The sequence below is a fragment of the Prionailurus bengalensis genome, chromosome B3 (assembly GCF_016509475.1).
Source record: "Prionailurus bengalensis isolate Pbe53 chromosome B3, Fcat_Pben_1.1_paternal_pri, whole genome shotgun sequence".
In the NCBI taxonomy this organism is placed as follows: domain Eukaryota; kingdom Metazoa; phylum Chordata; class Mammalia; order Carnivora; family Felidae; genus Prionailurus; species Prionailurus bengalensis.
Window position 1 is genome coordinate 113319869 of NC_057355.1, and position 20156 is coordinate 113340024.

At 36.6% G+C, this 20156-nt stretch overlaps 2 protein-coding genes across 15 annotated transcripts in view; one reads left to right on the plus strand and one right to left on the minus strand.

The window, feature by feature from the left end:
* GPHN (gephyrin) overlaps nt 1-20156 on the plus strand; it is a 636202-nt gene that overhangs the window by 134583 nt on the left and 481463 nt on the right. The window lies entirely within an intron of this gene.
* LOC122469233 (eukaryotic translation initiation factor 2 subunit 2-like) lies at nt 1545-2932 on the minus strand. Its single transcript, XM_043556402.1, is given in 1 exon segment — nt 1545-2932. A coding segment is annotated over 1 exon segment (993 nt). The 5' UTR covers nt 2842-2932; the 3' UTR covers nt 1545-1848.

Below are 20156 nucleotides of genomic sequence, written 5' to 3' on the forward strand. Positions count from 1 at the left end.
AATATTCCCTTCCATGTATATGTGTTTGCATGTGTGTGTGTGTGTGTTTGCATTTTTGTGTGTATGTGTGTATCCCATATCTTCTTTATTTATTCATCCGTATTGATGGACACTTGGGTTGCTTCCATAATTTGGCTATTGTAAGTAATGCTGCTATAAACAAAAAGGTGCATTTATGTATCCCTTTGAGTTAATGTTTTTGTATTTTTTGTGTAAATACCCATTAGTGTGATTATTGGATCATATGGTAGTTATATTTTTAACTTTTGGAGGAAACTGCATACTATATTCCACAGTGGCTGTACACTTTGCATTCCCACCAACAGTGCACGAAGGGTTCCTTTTTTTCACATCCTCATCAATCCTTGTCGTTTCTTGTGTTTTTGATTTTAGCCATTCTGACAGGTGTGAGGTAATACAACATTGTAGTTTTGATTTGCATTTCCATGATGACAAGTGATGGTGACCATCTTTTCATGTGCCTGTTGGCCGTCTATATGTCTTCTTTGTCATATCTTCTGCCCATTTTGAAATTGCATTATTTGTTTTTTGGTTGTGGAGTTTTTAAGTTTTTTATATTTTGAGTACTAACTCTTTATTGGATATGTCATTTGCAAATATCTTTTCCCATTCTGTTGGTTGCCTTTTAATTTTGCGGATTGTTTCCTTTGCTGTGCAGAGCTTTTTATTTTGGTGTAGTCCCAAATGTTTATTTTTGCTTTTATTTCCCTTGCCTCAGGAGACATATCTAGAAAATGTTGCTATTGCTGATGTCAGAGACCTTACTACCTGTGCTTTTATAGGATTTTGATGGTTTCCTATCTGACATTTAGGTCTTTAATCCATTTTGAGTTTATTTTTGTGTGTGGTATAGGAAATAGTCCAGTTTCATCTTTTTGCACGTAGCTAACCAGTTTTCCCAGTACCATTTATTGAACATACTTTTTCCCATTGAATGTTCTTTCCTGCTTTGTCAAAGATTAATTGACCATATAATTGGGGTTTATTTATGGATTTCCTATTCTGTTCCATTCATCCCTGTGTCTCCTTTGTGCCAGTACCATACTATTTTGATTACTATAGCTTTGTAATATAGCTTGAAGTCTGGAATTGTGATGCCTCATGCTTTTGTTTTCCAAAATTGCTTTGGCTATTTGGAGTCATTTGTGGTACTGGACAAATTTTAGAATTGTTCTAGTTCTGTGAAAAATGCTTTGGTATTTTGATAGGGATTGCATTAAATCTGTATATTGCTTTGGGTAGTGTAGTCATTTTAATAATATTAATTCTTCCAACCCCCGGGCATGGAATGTCTTTCCATTTCCTCCTCCTCCTCCAATAAGACCTGTGAGCTTATTGGTCATTTTTGTAGCTTCATTTGTGAAGCATGTGTTCATATATTTTGCTTATTTTTCATTTGTAAGTGTTCCTTCTGTATTCTGGATAGCTATTCCTCATCAGATATATACTTTGTTGATATTTTCTCACAATTTGTGATTTGCCTATTCATTTTCTTCATGGTATCATTTTGATGACCAGTTTTATTTATTTATTTTCACTGTTATAATAACTTTAATTTATCTTGCCTTTTACTAAGTCTATGAACGATTTGAAAAAAGCACCACCTTACCCCATCATGTTTTTCTGACAGTTGTTAAAGTAGGCAATGAGTAGGTCAACAGCTTGAGCATCAGCATCTTGCAAAGATTTCAGACCAACCAGCCACAAGCCAAAAAACTTGGCAGCTTTTCTATCTTGTATTTAATACAATGATGTATCCACTTTGATGGTAAACCTGTCCAGCCAAATCTCCACAACACACTTTGAGAATCAGTGGTGGTTAGCCAATTAGTTAGCTTTGGCACGGAGCTGTGCTCGCTTGCCTGTGACAGCCTGAAAGCCGGTCTTGATGCTGGCAACAGAGCATCGAGAATGACAAGTTTCACACTGTAAGAAATAGAGTCGGGTGTCCTTTTACAGGATTGTGTCCGGTGATCGGCACGTGTGACAGGTAACGTATTCCTTGATATATCTTCTCAAAACATTTTCTATCTGTTTCTGTTGGAATCTTCCTTTGATTACAAGTTGATTATTACCATCTATAGAACCACTTGTACCCAATTCAGCCAATAAAGATGCAAGGAGATGTTTGGGCTGACGATGTAATAGTTTACAGATATCTGTAAAGTTGACAAAAGAGGTTTTCTTTGTTCCTACTCGGACAACCTGTGGAGGTTTCATGACAAATTTCCTTTTCTCTCCAGCAACCATATCTGGATTCTTTTCCCTCATGATGTTGAACACTCAATTCAATAGCTCCTCATATGTGTAGTCTCTTTCGGAGCCTGCCCAAGCAGGGCCTGTCTGGTTACTGAAGGAGATACCATCATCTTTTTTGCTGTCTTCATCTTCTAAAGCTTCATCTTTCTCTAGTATTTCATCCTCATCTGGGAACTTAACATTCTTCTTTTTCTTCTTTTTATTGCCAAGCATGATGTCAAGGTCATCCTCTGGTTCAGCTGCTTCTTGGATATCACTTTCAATCTTAAGATCCTTTACACCTTCTTCAGCTTCATCAATATCAAATATCTTTTTTGTTTTTTTCTTCTTCTGATTAAAGAAGTTCAAGTCATCTAAATCATCAGAAGCATCTTTTTTCCTACTGCCCTCTTCATTGGCTTCTACATCTCTGTCCTCAGTGGGCTCTGGTTCTACTTCTTTTGTTTCTGAGGGCTGGGTTTCTTCTGTCTGGGCATCCCCTTCCTCATCTAACATGAAAGGCTTCTTCTTCTTTTTCTTCTTGCTCATAGTAGGATCAAAAATCATCTCATCCCCAGACATGGTGGCAGCTCGAGTGGGCTCAGCACAGACGGGAAGTCAGACGGGTCAGCCCCAGGCCCCAGCGGCAGCATTGCTCCTGCCGACACTTCTCCCACCCAATGACCAGTTTTAAATTTTGATGGTCTATTTTATGAACTTTTTTTCCTGTGACTATACTTTTCTGTGTACAGTGTAAAATCGTTGCCTATTTCAAAGTTGAAAAGATGTTTTAGCATGGTTTCTTATAGAAGCCTTATGTTGAGATCTATGACTTACCATCACCATTATTATTTTTAATCTAAGGTTTAATTCATGGTCATATATTACTTTTATTTGTCTAGATTCTTTAGTCCAATAGAACAGTTCTGGGGCGCCTGGGTGATTCAGTCAGTTAAGAGCCCGACTTCAGCTCAGGTCATGATCTCACAGTTCATGAATTTGAGCCCCGCGTTGGGCTCTCTGCTGACAGCTCAGAGCCTGGAGCTGGCTTCAGATTATGTATCACCCTCTGTCTCTGTGCTTCTCCCCTGCTCATGCTCTGTCTCCCTCTCTCAAAAATAAATATTAAAAAATTTTTTTTTATATAAGAAAAATAAAATGGAACTGTTCTTCATTTTTTTTTTTTTTGATTATTGAAGTATAATTGGCATACATCATTATTTTAGTTTCAGGAATAAAGCATTAATTTGACAATTCAATACATTACTCAGTGCTCACCAAAATAAGTGTAGTCACCATCTGTCACTATACAACATTATTGCAACGTTATTGACTATATTCGTGTGCTGTACTGTTCATCTCTGTGATTTATACCTGGAAATTTGTACCTCTTAATCCCCTTTATCTAGTTTGCTCATCTCCCACCCACCTCCTTCCTCTCTGGCAACTGCCAGTTCTCTGTATTTAAGGGTCTCTTTGTTTGTTTTGGGTTTTTGTTGTTGTTGTTGTTGTTGCACATATAATGAGATGGATGGTATTTGGCTTTCTCTAACTTACTTTTTTTCATTTTTTTGATTGTTTCAAGTTTTTATTTAAATTCCAGTTACTTAACATATAGTGTAATATTAATTTTAGGTGTTGAATTTAGTGATTCATCGCTTACATATTAACAGTGCTCATAGGAACAAGTGCCCTCCTTAATACCCATCGCACATTTAACCTGTCCACCTGCCCATCTCCCCTCCAATAACCCTTAGTTTTTCTGTACAGTTAGGACTGTTTTATGGTTTGCCTCTTTCTTTTTTTTCTCTGTATATTCTTCTGTTTTTTTTCTTAAATTCCATATATGAGTGAAATCAAACGGTATTTGTCTTTCTCTGACTGACTTATTTCCCCCAGTATTATATCTTCCATCTCCATTCACATCACTTCAAATGGCAAGATTTCATTCTTCACCACATGTTCTTTATCCATTGGTCATTCGTTGAACATTTGGGGTTTTTCCATAATTTTGCTGTTGTTGATTGGAGTGTGTGTGTCCTTTCGAATCAGTATTTTTGTATGCTTTGGTTAAATGCCTGGTAGTGCAATTGCTGGATCATAGAGTGGTTCTATTTTTAACTTTTTTAGGAACCTCGATACTGTTTTCCAGAGTGGTTGTAACTGTTTGCATTCCCACCAACAGTGTAAGGGATGTTCCCCTTTCTCTGCATTGTTGCCAACATTTGTTGTTTTCTGAATTGTCACTTTTAACCATTCTGAAAGATGTGAGGTGATATCTCATTGTAGTTTTGATTTGTATATCCCTGATAATGAGTGGTGCTGAGCATCTTTTCTTGTGTCTGCTAGCCATCCGGATGTTTGGGGAAAATGTCTCTTCATGTGTTCTTCCTATGTCTTAACTGGATTATTTGTTTTATGGGTATTGAGTTTGGTAAGTTTTGTATATATTTTGAATATTAATATTAACCCTTTATCAGATATGTCATCTGCAAATATCTTCTCCCAATCCGTTACAAGTTATTCATGAATTATTCGTGGGGTAATGTTTTGAGAATGTCAGTTCCTTTACAACATTTTATCCAGTGTTTTAACATCCACTGACAATTCTTTCCTACATGTGTTATTACTCTGGAGGTTGTTAACTGATAATTGTCTAATTCTATTATTATTTCTACAGGTATTATTCACATTCCCCTATAAAGGAGAGATATTTGTTTTGCCCAGTCTCTCCTTTGTTTCTTTTTTTAAGTTAGATATTTCATACTCTGTTATATCATTGTTCATTCTGATGTTTAAATAATTCCAAATTTGTCATTGGGCAGTTCTTCACGTTGGCTCCTGTATCATTTTGACATGTTCTCTGTTGTGTTTGACCACTTTTAAACTTTTTATCACAAGACGATATTTCAGTTTCATTTAATGTTTCTTTCTTTGCTTTGTGTTGTTTTTCTGCCCGAGACCTGGAATTAGACATACCCTCCAGGGTGCTAGATGTCCTCATTGTTACTGTGTGTCATGAACTCTTGGCCTTTTCAGTAGACACAGCTTGAAAAAAAAATTTAAATTAAAAAGTATGAGCATCATGAATTCCTACTGAAACCTAAAATACAATCCATAATCTCATGGTTTTTCTCTTGTTACCCTCTTCTGTATTTGCATCTCCTTTTTTCCATAGAGAATCCTGGGTCTTATTTTGTCTTTAGTTCTGTTAGGTTATTAATTTGAGTTATGGTTGGGTTAATCTGGTGCCTATATTTTTATTTTTTCATCTTCATTTATTTTAACATTTTGAATATACAACATGAATATGGTTCAAATATAAAAATTATATCAAAAAGTATACTTAGAGACCTCTCAATCCTTTCCCTATCCATTCTACCCTGTTCTTTTACTCTGTAGGGATCCAATTTCATTTTTTGGTTAATCTTTCATGTTTCTTCTTTACAGAGGTAGATACTTATATAGTCTCTAAATTTACCTTCTTTCTTATTTGAAAATAGCATCAATAATGTTATGCAATTTGCTTATTTCACATATTAATATTAATTTCACATATTAATATCCTGGAAATTATCAATCACTTACAGAGACTTTTTATGTATTTTTACAGTTATATAATATTACATTGTGTGGAGGTGTGATAATTATTCTACCCAATATTTTATGTATAAGTATTTATGAACATTCAGTGTTTTCTGCTCCCAGTTTGTTGCTTTCACAAATAAGTGAATAATCTTATGTGAACTTTTTTTCTCTATTGTTCAAAATGTATCTTCTGTGTAAATTCCCAGAAGTGGAATTCTTGAGTCAAAAAGCAAATGCTTATAAACTTTTCTTATATATGCTTAAATCCTCCATTACAAGAGTTGTAACATTCTGCCCTGCCCCCAGCAATGAAGGAGAGTAAGTTCTTTCCCCACATCCTATTGAGCAAAGTAACATTGCCAAGCATTAGAATTTTTGCCAGTTTGATAGGTGAATGATAGTATCTCAATTTAGGTTTAATTTGCATTCATCTTTTGTAAGTAAAGTTGAACATTGTTTCATATATTAAGGTGCTATTTGAATATTTTTTTTAATGTTTGTTTATTTTTGAGAGAGAGAGAGAGGGTGGGGGAGCAGCAGAGAGAGAGGGGGACAAAGGATCTGAAGGCCTCTGCGCTAACAGCAGAGAGCCCAATGTAGGGCTCGATCTCATGAACCATGTAATCATGACCTGAGCCAAAATCAGACGCTCAACCGACTGAGCCATGCAGGCTCCCCTTAATATCTTTTATTCTGAACACTCTGGTCAGTTTTTTAGTTTTTTTTTTTTTCATTTTTGATTTTTAAGTATAACTTATACATTATACATATACATATATACATATACATACATTATACATATAACTTATACATATGTATAAGCATAACTTATACATTATAAACTTCTTCTGATACCCAGGTCATAAAGGAATTCATCTTTGTATTTTTTACCAGCTTTATTTATATGTAATGTACATATCATAAAATTCTTCCATGTAAAGTGTATTTTAATACATTCAGTGGCTTGTAGCATACTCAGTGTTTAGTATATAACAAAATCATAATACCATCAATACTGTCAATTTTAGAGTATCTTCACACTCCAGAGAAAAACCCTGTGCTCATTAATAGTCACTCCTTATTTTCTCTCCTCTCCTAAGCCATAGTCCATTATGGATCTACATTCTGTCTGTGTATATTTGTCTGCTCTAGACATTGCATATAAAAGGAATCAGTGTAATATGTGGCCTTTCTGTGTCAGGCTTCTTTCATTTAGTATAATCTTGTTCAGAGTTCATCCATGTTGTGTGATTTATCAGTACTTTATTTCTCTTTATTGCCATATAATAACTCATTTATTAGCATTGCATGCTTTGTTTATCCAGTCATCATTTGATGAACATTGAAGTTCTTTTTTTGCTATTTTGAATAATACTGCTATGAATATTTGCATAGATGTTTTTGCATGTACATATGTACACGTTTTCACTTCTGTTGTGTATATACATGGGTGTGAAATTATTGAGGTATACAGTCACAGTCTAACTTTTTTGAGGAACTGCTGATTTGGTTTTCAAAGTGGCTGCATGTTTTGATTTTCCACCAGCAATGTATGAGGGTTTCAAATTCTCCGCATTCTCACTGACACTTACCTGATTTTTCAATTGTAGCCATTCTGTTTGGTGTAAAGTTTTATCTCATTTTGATTTTCATTTTCTTAATGACTAATGATGTTGGACAGCTTTTCTGTATTATTGACTCATCATCCTTTAGTCATTGTTTAATTTGGTTGTCTTTCAAACATTTTTTTATTTTAAATTCTAGTATAGTTAACATACATTGTTATATTACTTTCAGTTGTACGATAGAGTGATTCAACAATTCCATACATCACTTGGGCTGTCTTTTTATTGTTGAATTGTAAGAATCTTTATATATCCTGGATACTGCTTTATCAGATAGATGATTTACAAATATTGTCTCACATTCTGTGGGTTTGTCCTTTCATTTTCTTAATGTTCTTACCAGCAAAAATTATTAATTTTATGATATCCATTTTTTTCTATTCTTTTGTTGCTTTTGATATCATACCAAAGAAGCCATTACTTAATCCAAAGTCACAAAGATTTACTCTTGTGTTGTCTTTCAGGACATGAAACATGAGTTTTAGCCTCATGTGTTAAGGTTTTTTTTAATCCATTTTGAATTAATTTTAGTATGTGGTTTAAAGTAGTATTCCACCTTTTTGCATGTGGATATCTAGTTGTCACACTTCTTTCCTCTATGGAATTGTGTTGGCACCTTTACTGAAAATTAATTGACCTTAACTGTCAGGGTTTATTTCTGTACTTTCAATTTAATTCTGTTGATCTATATGTCTGTATGCCAGTACCATATTGACTTGATTTACCATAGCATTGTAATAACTTTTGAAAATGTGATGTGTGAGTCTGCCAAGTTTTTTATTTCTCAAGTGTGTGATTGTTGAGGATCCCTCTAATGTCTATATGATCAGTTTTTTTCAGGATCAGTTTGACAGTTTGTGCAAAATAGCCTACTGAGATTTTAGTAAGATATGTTGAATATATAGATCAAGAGGAGTAATGCTATCTTAATAATTAAATTTTCTAACTCAGGAAAATAGGGTGTTTAGATATTTTTAAGTGATATTTTTTAGTTTTCAATATGTAAGTCTTACACTTGTTTTGTTAAATTTACTTGGAAGTATTCATTCTTTTGATGCTATTTTAAATGGAATTGTTTTCTTCATTTTATTTTCAAATTGTTTTTTGATGGTGTATAAAAATGTTATAGACTTTTTAAATTAAAATTTTTATTTTGGGATAATTGTAGATTCACATTTCATTATAAGATTTAATACAGAGAGATCCTCTGTAACCCCTATCCAGTTTCTCCAAAAGGTAATATTTTACAAATTAGTACAATGTGATAACCAAGACGTTGATGTTGATCCAGTGAAGATATTTAGAATTTCTATCAACACGGTGATCCCTCATGTTGCCCATTTATAAAATACCCACATATCTCCTACTATTACCCCACTGGAACCCTAGCAACCACTAATTTGTTCTTCATTTTTACGATATTGTTACTGCAAGAAAGTTATATAAATGGAATCCTACTGCATGTAATATTATGGGTTACTTTATTTTCTATGGATTCATCGAAATTGTGGTATATATGTGTAGTTTGTTCCTTTGTATAACAAAGTAATATTCTTTGGTATGATAGTGCCATGGTTTAATGTTCACTCATTGAAGGACATCTGAGATGTTTCCAGTTTGGGCCAAATACAAAGCTGCTATAAACATTCCAATATAGTTGAATGGAAACCAATTTGACAATAAACTTCATATATTGAAAAAAAACACATTCCAATATAAGTTTTGGTGTGAACATAGTTTTCATTCCTCTGGGATAAATGCTTAAGAGTACAGTTTCTAGGTTGCATGAATATTGCATACTTTTTTTTTTTTTAATGTTTATTTTAAGAGAGTCTGAGTGGAGGAGGGGCAGAGAAAGAGGAAGAATCCAAAGCAGGCTCTGGGCTCTCAGCTGTCAGCACAGAGCCCGATGCAGGGCTCAAACTCATGAACTGCTTGATCATGATCTGAGCCAAAGTTGGATGCTTAATCGAATGAGCCACCCAGGTACTTCTGCACACTTAGTTTTTAAAGTAATTGCCAAACTGTATTGCTGAATAGCTATACCCTTGTGCATTCCCACTAGCTAGGAATGAGTTATCCAGTTCCTTTACAACCTAAGATTTTCTTTTTTTTCCTTTCTAAAATTTTTATAGTTTTACATTTCACATTTTAGTCCATGATCCATTTTGAGTTAATTTTTATATAAGGTGTAAAACAGGTGGAAGTTACAATTTTGCCTAAGGATGTCCACTTGCTTCAGCACCATTTGTACGGGTCTGTCTTTTATTGAATTGCTTTTGCACTTTTGTCAAAACTGAGTTGAGCATATTTATGTGAGTCTATTTCTGGGTTCTCTGATCTGATGCAATGATCCATGTGTATATCCTTTTGCTAATACCACACAGTCATGATAACTGTTATCTGTATAAGTCTTGAAATTTAGAAGAATGATTTCTCACATTAGGTGCTTTTTTAAAAATAGCTTTAGCTGTTCTAGTTCATTTGCCTTTCCATATGAATTTTAGAATAATAATAACTGTATATACATAAAATGTGACAGACTTTGAGTCTGGAGTTCTCTCTTGTCCAGTAAGAGAGTGGATGCAGAATTGAATACAAGAGAGGCTAATGTCCAGGAGGAGACAAGAGCCCTGAGTAAGGGTCCTTGCTCCGTATTTATTAGGATTGGAAGGCTTAAATGCATGATGGATGTGCAGAAAGAGACAATAAAACAGTAATTATTAACTCATATGTGTGAGAGAAAAAGGGTTTCAAAGATATGCGGTGTTAGGGGTTAGGGTGAATACAAATCAAAGTCCCAGAGCTGAGCAGACAGCCATTTACTGTCTGTTTATCTTAACTTTTCTAGGGGCTAAGACAAATAGAGCATGCTACCTCAGGGTTCACAAGGCATTTTTCTTGCTAATTAGCTCTGGGTGTTTCCGCCCTGCTGTGGTGGCATTCTACCTCTACCTGTTCTCAAACACTTTTGTCCTGTGGAAGTGGCTTTCCACTCTGTGCTTTCTTCTGTGCTGGGTGCTTTTGTCCTGTGGTGGCTTTCTGCCCTAAGCCTTGTTAATCCATTGGTGAAAGCTCAGAGGATTCTTAAACTTATTCCCCACAACACAACTCACCGAGATTTTAAAAAGAAGCATGCTAAATCTGTGTATCAATTTGGGAAGAATTGTCATCTTTACTGTGTTCAGTCTTCAAATCCATGAATATCATATGGTTTTCCATTTATTAGGTCTTATATTTCTTTCACCAGTAGTTTGTAATTTTCAGTACAGAAGTTTTATACATGACTTGTTGTATATGCATATGAGTATTTTATTTTCTTTTGAATAGTTGCCAATGGTATTATGTTCTTAACTTCACCATTCATGTTTTCATTGCTAGTTATAGAAATAAAATAGACTTTTGTATATTGATCTTCTATCCCAAGATCTCGATGAACTCATTTATCAGTTTTAGTGGTATTTTGTAGATTTTCTATTTTGCCAGTCATGTCATCTACAGTAATGGACAGTTTACTTCCTTCTTTCCAGTCTTTTATTTCCTTTTATTTCCTTCTTTCACTGGCTAAATCTTCCATTCTTTCGTTGAATAAGAGTGAAGAGAGTCAACATCTTTGTTTTGTTCCTGACCTCCAGTGGAAAGCGTTCAGTCTTTTTACTGTTAAGAATGGTGTTAGCTGGGGGCGCCTGGGTGGCGCAGTCGGTTAAGTGTCCGACTTCAGCCAGGTCACGATCTCGCGGTCCGTGAGTTCGAGCCCCGCGTCGGGCTCTGGGCTGATGGCTCAGAGCCTGGAGCCTGTTTCCGATTCTGTGTCTCCCTCTCTCTCTGCCCCTCCCCCGTTCATGCTCTGTCTCTCTCTGTCCCAAAAATAAATAAATGTTGAAAAAAAAAAGTTAAAAAAAAAAAAAGAATGGTGTTAGCTGAAGATTGTTTATAAGTGCTGTTTATCAAGTTGAGGAATTTTCCTTTACTGCTTTTTTATTTTTGAGAATTTTTGCATAGAGGAGTATTGAACAACACTTTTTCTGCTTCAGTTGTGTGATCATGTGATTGTACTTGTTTAGCCTATTTATATGTTGGATTACATTGGTTGTTTTTCAAATGTTGAACCAGCCTTGTGACCCTGGAATGAACCGCGTTTGGTCATGGTGTACAATTACATTTTTATATTGCTGAATTCTATTTGCCAACATTTTTTTTTCAACGTTTATTTATTTTTGGGACAGAGAGAGACAGAGCATGAATGGGGGGAGGGGCAGAGAGAGAGGGAGACACAGAATCGGAAACAGGCTCCAGGCTCTGAGCCATCAGCCCAGAGCCCGACGCGGGGCTCGAACTCACGGACCGCGAGATCGTGACCTGGCTGAAGTCGGACGCTTAACCGACTGCACCACCCAGGCGCCCCTGCCAACATTTTTTAAGGGTCTTTTTTTTTTTTTTTTAGGTTTATTTAATTTGAGAGAGAAAGAGCAGGGGAAGGGCAGAGAAAGAGGGATAGAGAGAATCCCAAGGAGGCTTTGCACTGTGAGTACAGAGCCTGACATGGGGCTCAGACACATGAACTGCAAGATCATGACCAGAGCCAAAATCAAGAGTCAGATGCTTAACCAACTGAGCCACCCAGGCACCCCTTGTTTTTTTTTTTTTAAATATGAAACTTATTGTCAAATTGGCTTCCATACAACACCCAGTGCTCATCTCAACAGGTGCTTCCGTCAGTGCCAATCACCCACTTTCCCCACCCTCCCACCCCCCATCAACCCTCAGTTTATTCTCAGTTTTTAAGAGTCTCTTATGGTTTACCTCCCTCCCTAGCTTTTTTTTTTCCTTCCCCTCCCCCATGGGTTCCTGTTAAGTTTCTCAGGATCCACATAAGAGTGAAAACATATGGTATCTGTCTTTCTCTGTATGGCTTATTTCACTTAGCATAACACTCTACAGTTCATCCACATTGCTACAAAAGGCCATATTTCATTCTTTCTCACTGCCAAGTAGTATTCCGTTGTGTATATAAACCACAATTTCTTTCCATTCATCAGTTGAAGGACATTTAGGCTCTTTCTATAATTTGGCTATTATTGAAAGCACTGCTATAAACATTGGGGTACCAGTGCCCCTATGCATCAGCACTCCTGTATCCCTTGGGGAAATTCCTAGCAGTGCTATTGCTGGGTCATAGGGTAGATCTATTTTTATTTTTTGAGGAACCTCCACACTGTTTTCAGAGTGGCTTCACCAGTTGCATTCCCACAAACAGTGCAAGTGGGTTCCCGTTTCTCTACATCCTCGCCATCATCTACAGTCTCCTGATTTGTTCATTTGGGCCACTCTGGCGTGAGGTGATAGCTCAGTGTGGTTTTGATTTGTATTTCCCTGATGAGGAGTGACAATGAGCATCTTTTCATGTGTCTGTTGGCCACCTGGGTGCCTTTTTTGGAAAAGTGTCTATTCATGTTTTCTGCCCATTTCTTCACTGGATTATTTGTTTCTCGGGTGTGGAGTTTGGTGAGCTCTTTATAGATTTTGGATACTAGCCCCTTGTCTGATATGTCATTTTGCACATATCTTTTCCATTCCATTGGTTGCCTTTTAGTTTTTTTGATTGTTTCCTTTGTAGTGCAGAAACTTTTTATCTTGATGAGGTCCCAATAGTTCATGTTTGCTTTTAATTTCCTTGCCTTTGGAGATGTGTCGAGTAAGAAATTGCTGTGGCTGAGGTCAGAGAGGTTTATTTCCTCCTTTCTCCTCTAGGGTTTTGATGGTTTCCTGTCTCACATTCAGGTCGTTTATCCAGTTTGGTTTTATTTTTGTGTATGGTGTAAGAAAGTGGTCTAGTTTCATTCTTCTGAATGTTGTTGTCCAGTTCTCCCAGCACCATTTGTTAAAGAGAATTTTTTTTTTGTTTTTTTTTTTTTTGTTTTTTTTTACCAGTGGATACTCTTTGCTGCTTTGTCAAAGATTAGTTGGCCATACATTTGTGGGTCCAATTCTGGGTTCTATGGTCTATTCCATTGGTCTATTGTGTCTATTTTTGTGCCAATACCATGGTGTATTGATGCTTACAGCTTCATAGTAGAGGCTAAAATCTGGGATTGTGATGCTTTCCGTTTTGGTTTTCTTATTCAATATTACTTTGGCTATTCGGGGTCGTCTGTGGTTCCATACAAATTTTAGAATTGCTTGTTCTAGCTTCGAGAAGAATGCTGGTGCAATTTTGATTGGGATTTCATTGAATGTGTAGATTGCTTTGGGTACTTTGACATTTTAACAATATTTATTCTTCCAATCCATGAGAATGGAAAAATTTTCCATTTCTTTGTGTCCTCTTCAGTTTCCTTCATAAGCTTTCTATAGTTTTCAGCATACAGATCTTTTCCATCTTTGGTTAGGTTTGTTCCTAGGTATTTTATGGTTCTTGGTGCAGTTGTGAATGGGATCAGTTTCTTTATTTCTCTTTCTCTTGCTTCATTATTGGTGTATAAAAATGCAACCGATTTCTGTACATTGATTTTGTACCCTGCGACTTTGCTGAGCTCATGTATCAGTTCTAGCAGACTTTTGGTGGAATCTGTCGGGTTTTCCATGTAGAGTATCATGTCATCTGTGAAAAGTGAAAGTTTGACTTCATCTTTTCCAATTTTGATGCCTTTGATTTCATTTAATTGTCCGATTGATGATGCTAGGACTTCCAACACTATGTTAAACAACAGTGGTGAGAGTGGACATCCCTGTCGTGTTCCTGGTCTCAGGGAGAAAGCTCTTAGTTTTCCCCATTGGTGATGATATTAGCTGTGGGCTTTTCATAAATGGCTTTTACGATGTTTAAATATATTATTTCTATCCCGACTGTCTTGAGGGTTTTTATTCAAAAAGGATGCTGAATTTTGTCAAATGCTTTTTCTGCAGCTATTGACAGGATCATATGGTTCTTATCTTTTCTTTTATTAATATAATGAATCATATTGATTGATTTGCGGATATTGAACCAGCCCTGCAGCCCAGGAATGAATCCCACTTGATCATGGTGAATAATTCTTTTTATATGCTGATGATTTTGATTTGCTAGTATCTTGTTGAGAATTTTTGCATCCATATTCATCAGGGTTATTGGCCTGTAGTTCTCTTTTTTTGCTGGGTCTCTATCTGCTTTGGGAATCGAAGTAATGCTAGCTTCATAGAATGAGTCTGGAAGTTTTCCTTTCATTTCTGTTTTTTGGAACAGCTTGAGAAAGAGTATTCACTTTGCTTTAAACGTCCAGTAGAATTCTCCAGGGAAGTCCTCTGGTCCAGGACTCTTATTTGTTGGGAGATTTTTGATAACTGATACTATTTCTTCACTAGTTATGGGTCTGTTTAAATTTTCTATTTCTTCCCATTTGAGTTTTGGTAGTGTGTGGATGTTTAGGAATTTGTCCATTTCTTCCAGGTTGTCCAGTCTGTGGGCATATAATTTTCCATAGTATTCCTTGATAATTGCTTGAATTTCTGAGGGATTGGTTGTAATAAATCCATTTTCACTCATGATTTTATGTATTTGGGTCCTCTCTCTCTCTCTCTTTTTTGAGAAGCCTGTCTAGTGGTTTATCAATTTTGTTTATTTTTTCAAAAAACCAACTCTTGGTTTCATTGATCTGGTTTTTTTTTTTGGATTCTATATTGTTTATTTCTGCTCTGATCTTTATTATTTCTCTTCTTCTGCTGGCTTTGGGGTGTCTTTGCTGTTCTACTTCTACTTCTTTTAGGTATGCTATTAGATTTTTGTATTTGGGATTTTTCTTGTTTCTTGAGATAGGCCTGATTGTAATGTATTTTGCTCTTAGGATTCCCTTTGCTGCATCCTAAAGGGTTTGGATTGTTGTATTTTCATCTTCATTTGTTTCCATATATTTTAAAATTTTTCTCTAATTGCCTGGTTGACTCACTCATTCTTTAGTAGGGTGTTATTTAACCTCCATGCTTTTGGAGGTTTTCCAGACTTTTTCCTGTGGTTGATTTCAAGTTTCATAGCATTGTGATCTGAAAGTGTGTATGGTATGATCTCAATTCTGTTATATTTATTGAGGATGTTTTGTGGCCCAGTATGTGATCTATCTTGGAGAATGTTCCATGTGCACTCAAGAAGAAAGTATATTTTGCTGCTTTGGAATGTAGAGCTCTGAATATATCTGTCAAGTCCATCTGGTCCAATGTATTGTTCAGGGCCATTGTTTCTTTACTGATTGTCTAGATGATTTGTCCATTGCTGTAAGTGGAGTATTAAAGTCCACATTCTTATGAGTAAGATTGCTTATGTTTGTGATTGTTTTATATATTTGGGTGCTACCGAATTTAGTGCATAGACATTTATAATTGTGTAGCTCTTCCTGATGGGTAGACCCTGTAATTATCATATAATGCCCTCCTTCATCTCTTATTCAGACTTTAATTTAAAGTCTAGTTTGTATAAGTATGGCTACTCCAGCTTTCTTTTGACTTCCAGTAGCATGATAGCCAGTTCTCCATCCCCTCACTTTCAATCTGAAGGTGTCCACAGGGCTAAAATGAGTCTTCTGGAGACAGTAAATAGATGGATCTTGGTTTTTTGTTTGTTTGTTTTTTATTCATTGTGATACCCTATGTCTTTTGATTGGAACATTTAGTCCATTTATGTTCAGTGTTATTATTGAAAGATGGGTTTAGAGTCATTGTGTTATCTGTAGGTTTCATGCTTGCAGTGATGTCTCTGGTACTTTGTGGTCCTTGGAACATTTCACTGACAGAGTCCCCTTTGGGATCTCTTGTAGTGCTGGTTTAGTGGTAATGAATTTCTTCAGTTTTTGTTTGTTTGGGAAAACCTTCATTTCTCCTTCTATTCTGAATGACAGGCTTGCCAGTTAAAGGATTCTTGGCTGCATATTTTTCCTGTTCATCACATTGAAGATTTCCTGCCTTTCCTTTCTGGCCTGCCAAGTTTCAGTAGATAAGTCTGCTGCTACCCTTTTGTTTCTACCTTTGTTTGTTAAGGCCCGTTTTTCCCTAGCTGCTTTCAGAATTCTCTCTTTATCCTTGTATTTTGCCATTTTCACTATGATATGTCATGCAGAATATCGAATCTAGTTATGTTTGAAGGGACTTCTCTGTGCCTCTTGGATTTCAGTGACTGTTTCTTTCCCTAGATTGGGAAAGTTCTCAGCTATGATTTGTTCAAGTATACCTTCAGGCCCTTTTTCTCTCTCTCTTCTTCTTCTGGAAATCCTATAATATGGATATTGTTCAGTTTGCTTGAATCACTTAGTTCTCTAATTCTCCCCTCATGATCCTGGATTTTTTAAATCTTTCTCAGCTTCCCCTTTTTCCATAATTTCATCTTCCAATTCACTTATTTTCTCCTCTGCCTCTTCAGTCCACACTGTGGCTGCCTCCATTTTATTTGCACCTCATTTATAGCATTTTTACATTCATCACGACTATGTTTTAGTCCCTTGATGTCTGTAGCAATAGATTCTCTGGTGTCTTCTATGCATTTTTCAAGCCCAGTGATTAATTTTATGACTGTTATTCTAAGTTCTTGTTCAGTTATGTTGCTTATATCTATTTCAATCAATTCTTTAGCTGCTACTTCTTCCTGATATTTCTTTTGAGGAGAATTCTTCTGTTTCATCATTTTGGCTAGTTTTCTGTCCGTTTTGAATTTTTAAAGCTTGTTATGTGCTCTGCACCTGTGAGCACTGCTATATTTATAAAGGGGGCTCATATACTGTCCATGGCTTGGCCCTTCAGGAGGTGTTTTTTGGAGAGTGTTATTTGCTGTCATTGTGACTTTGGTTATTTTATTTCCCTACTCATAGTTATGTTTTGGACCTTCCACCGGGTGTGCTTTGATTTGTTCTTTGAAGTAGCTCTGGAAAGGAAAACAGACAAACAGGAAACAAAAACATGCAAACACACAAAATTGATTTTACAACAATACTGCTTGATTATTCCAAACAGAGAGAGAAAGGAATATAAAGAAGGAGGTGTAGAGCATGTATCAAGAGAATGGATTAAATGTGTCTGTTCAAACAAACCAATAACCAGAGTAACCAGCCTAGTGGAGGGAGAGTTAAGAAGCAAAATGGAATGGACAATATATCTATATAACAAGAATTGTCCTAGAATTAATCCAGGCAATTCATCAGCGCTGGTCTGGAGGAGGGGTCTGTTTCGGCATCGTCTATCCGGCTCCAGAAGACATGCAGTTACCCAGGACTGAGGGGCGTGGTTTGGTATAGGCTGGTCTCGCCTCCACTGTGGGTCCCATGGACCAATCCCTGAGGCCCCACCTTGGTGGTGGTGAGGAGGAAAATGGCCACCCCCCAGTCACTTCTCCATTACCCGGTGAACCAGATCACTCCGTTGGAGCCATCCTCACTGTGTCGTGGCACAGATGAAGCTGTCTCACTCCTCCGACTCCTTAACTCCCGCTCCATGAGTCCGGGTACTTGGGAAGCACCTCCTGATATGTAGTCCCTGCTGGTTTTGTCCTATGCCACAGTACTTAAGGGGAGGGGACCAGTTCCTGCTGTGGACTGCGCCCCTGATCTACCACCAAACCCAGAGGTTGGTCCCCTCCTCCCCAGGTGTGCACAGGACAGCTTGCCCCAGTTCGACAATGAGATCTGCAGTTAGAAATCCTCTAACCTGTAGTTAGAGATGGGACCCCTCTCCGTCCTGGTCCGAGGTTTTTTTCTGTTGTCCAGATATAGGCCTACACTTTCCCAGCTGCTCTTTCTCTTCCCTTTGTTTCTCTGCAGAAGGGGATTCCTCCCCTCCATGTCTATGCTGCCCATTTTATCTTCCCCAGTTCGCAACCACCCACCTATGGCCCATCAAGTTGTCCCAGTTTCCCCCTGGTAGACTCATTGTCTTTTCCTCTCAGACTCTGGGTTCAAAGTCCTTTGGCTTCAGCCCTTCTTTGTTTGAGAGACGTGGGAAGTACCGATCTCCCTACTTCTCCACCATGTTGGTCCCTCTCCCAGTGTTTGTTTATTTTTGAGAGAGAGATAGAGCACAAGCATGGGGGTGGGGAGGGCAGGGAGAGAGGAAAACACAGAATCCGAAACAGGCTCCAGGGTTTGAGCTGTCAGCACAGACCCTGACCCTGGGGCTTGAACCCACCAACCGTGAAATCATGACTTGAGCCGAAGTCAGATGCTTAACCACCCAGGTTAAGCCACCCAGGTGCCCCAAAATTATTTAAAATTAAAGAAATGATAGTTGTGAAATGATTATAGTATAATATCTTTTACAAAAAAGCATTGTTTTGGCTTATAATTTTGGGTTGAATACATTAAGAAAATTACCAAAATTCAATCACTATTATTTATTGTAGTTTGTTGTTAATTTACATCATTCAGTTTGTTTGGTAATAGTACTTTGTGCTTAGTTTACCTTTTTTTTTTTTTTAAGAAGAATTCAGGGAAATTTTAGTGGGTAGGAAATCATAGGACTTAGGCATGGAAGAAAATTTAAAGTAGTGTCTAAGGATAGATAATTGGTTATAGGAAACCAATTATCATTTTGAAATGAGTCTGCTTAAAATAAGGATCAGAATTTGGTGTAAAATATGGATCAGAATACTAATATTCATACAGAATTGAAAGGCATTATGAGTCACCAAAAATATCTTGAAAAAGAAAAAACAAAGTTGGGGAACTCACAGCTCCCAATTTAATAACTCACTACAAACCATAGTAATCAGAACAGTGTGATATTGGCATAAGAGTAGACAAATAGATCAAGAAAATATAATGTACTCCAGAATAGCCCATATGTGTATAGGTAATTGATTTTTCAGAGAGAGCCAATATCATTCAATAGGGAAAGAACTGCCTCTTGAACAAATGGTGCTTGGACAACTAGGTAAACACTTGTTTGTCAAAGAAAGAAGTCAGACTCTTACCCTCACACAATGTACAAACATTAGCCCAAAATGGATAAAAGACCTAAAGAGTTGAAACTATAAAATACTTAACAAGAAAGCATATGGGAAGTTCCCCATGATTGTGGATTTGGTAATGGTTTCTTAAATATGACACCAAATAAAAAATAGACAAATTGAAATTCATCAAAATTAAAAACTTTTGTACATTCAAGGACACTATCAAGAGGACATAATGACAACCCACAGAATGGGATAAAAAACTTGCAAATCATACATGTGATAAGGGTCTAGTATCCAGAGTATATAAATACATCTTACAAGTCAACAACAGAAAGATCGACCACTGAATTAAAAAGTATACAAAGGGCTTGAATAGACATTTTCCCCAAGAAGATATACAAATAGCCATTAGCACATGGAAAGATGCTCAACACCATTTATCATTAGGAAAATGTAATCACAACCACAACGAGATGATACTTTACACCCCACTATTATGAGTGAGTTAAAATGACCGTAATGGCTGGTGGTGAAATGGGACCCTCTTACATTGCTGGTGGAATGTAAAATAGTGCAAATGCTTTGGAAAACAATTTTATAGTTCCTCAAACAAATTAAACATGAAATTATCATATGGTCAGCAATTCAGTTTCTTGATATATACCCCTCAAAATTGAAAACAAGTGCAAAATAAATACTTGTACATACATGCTCATTCAGCACTATTCACAATAGCCAAAAAGTGGAATCAGCCCAAATGGCCAAAAGGGTGATTGGATAGA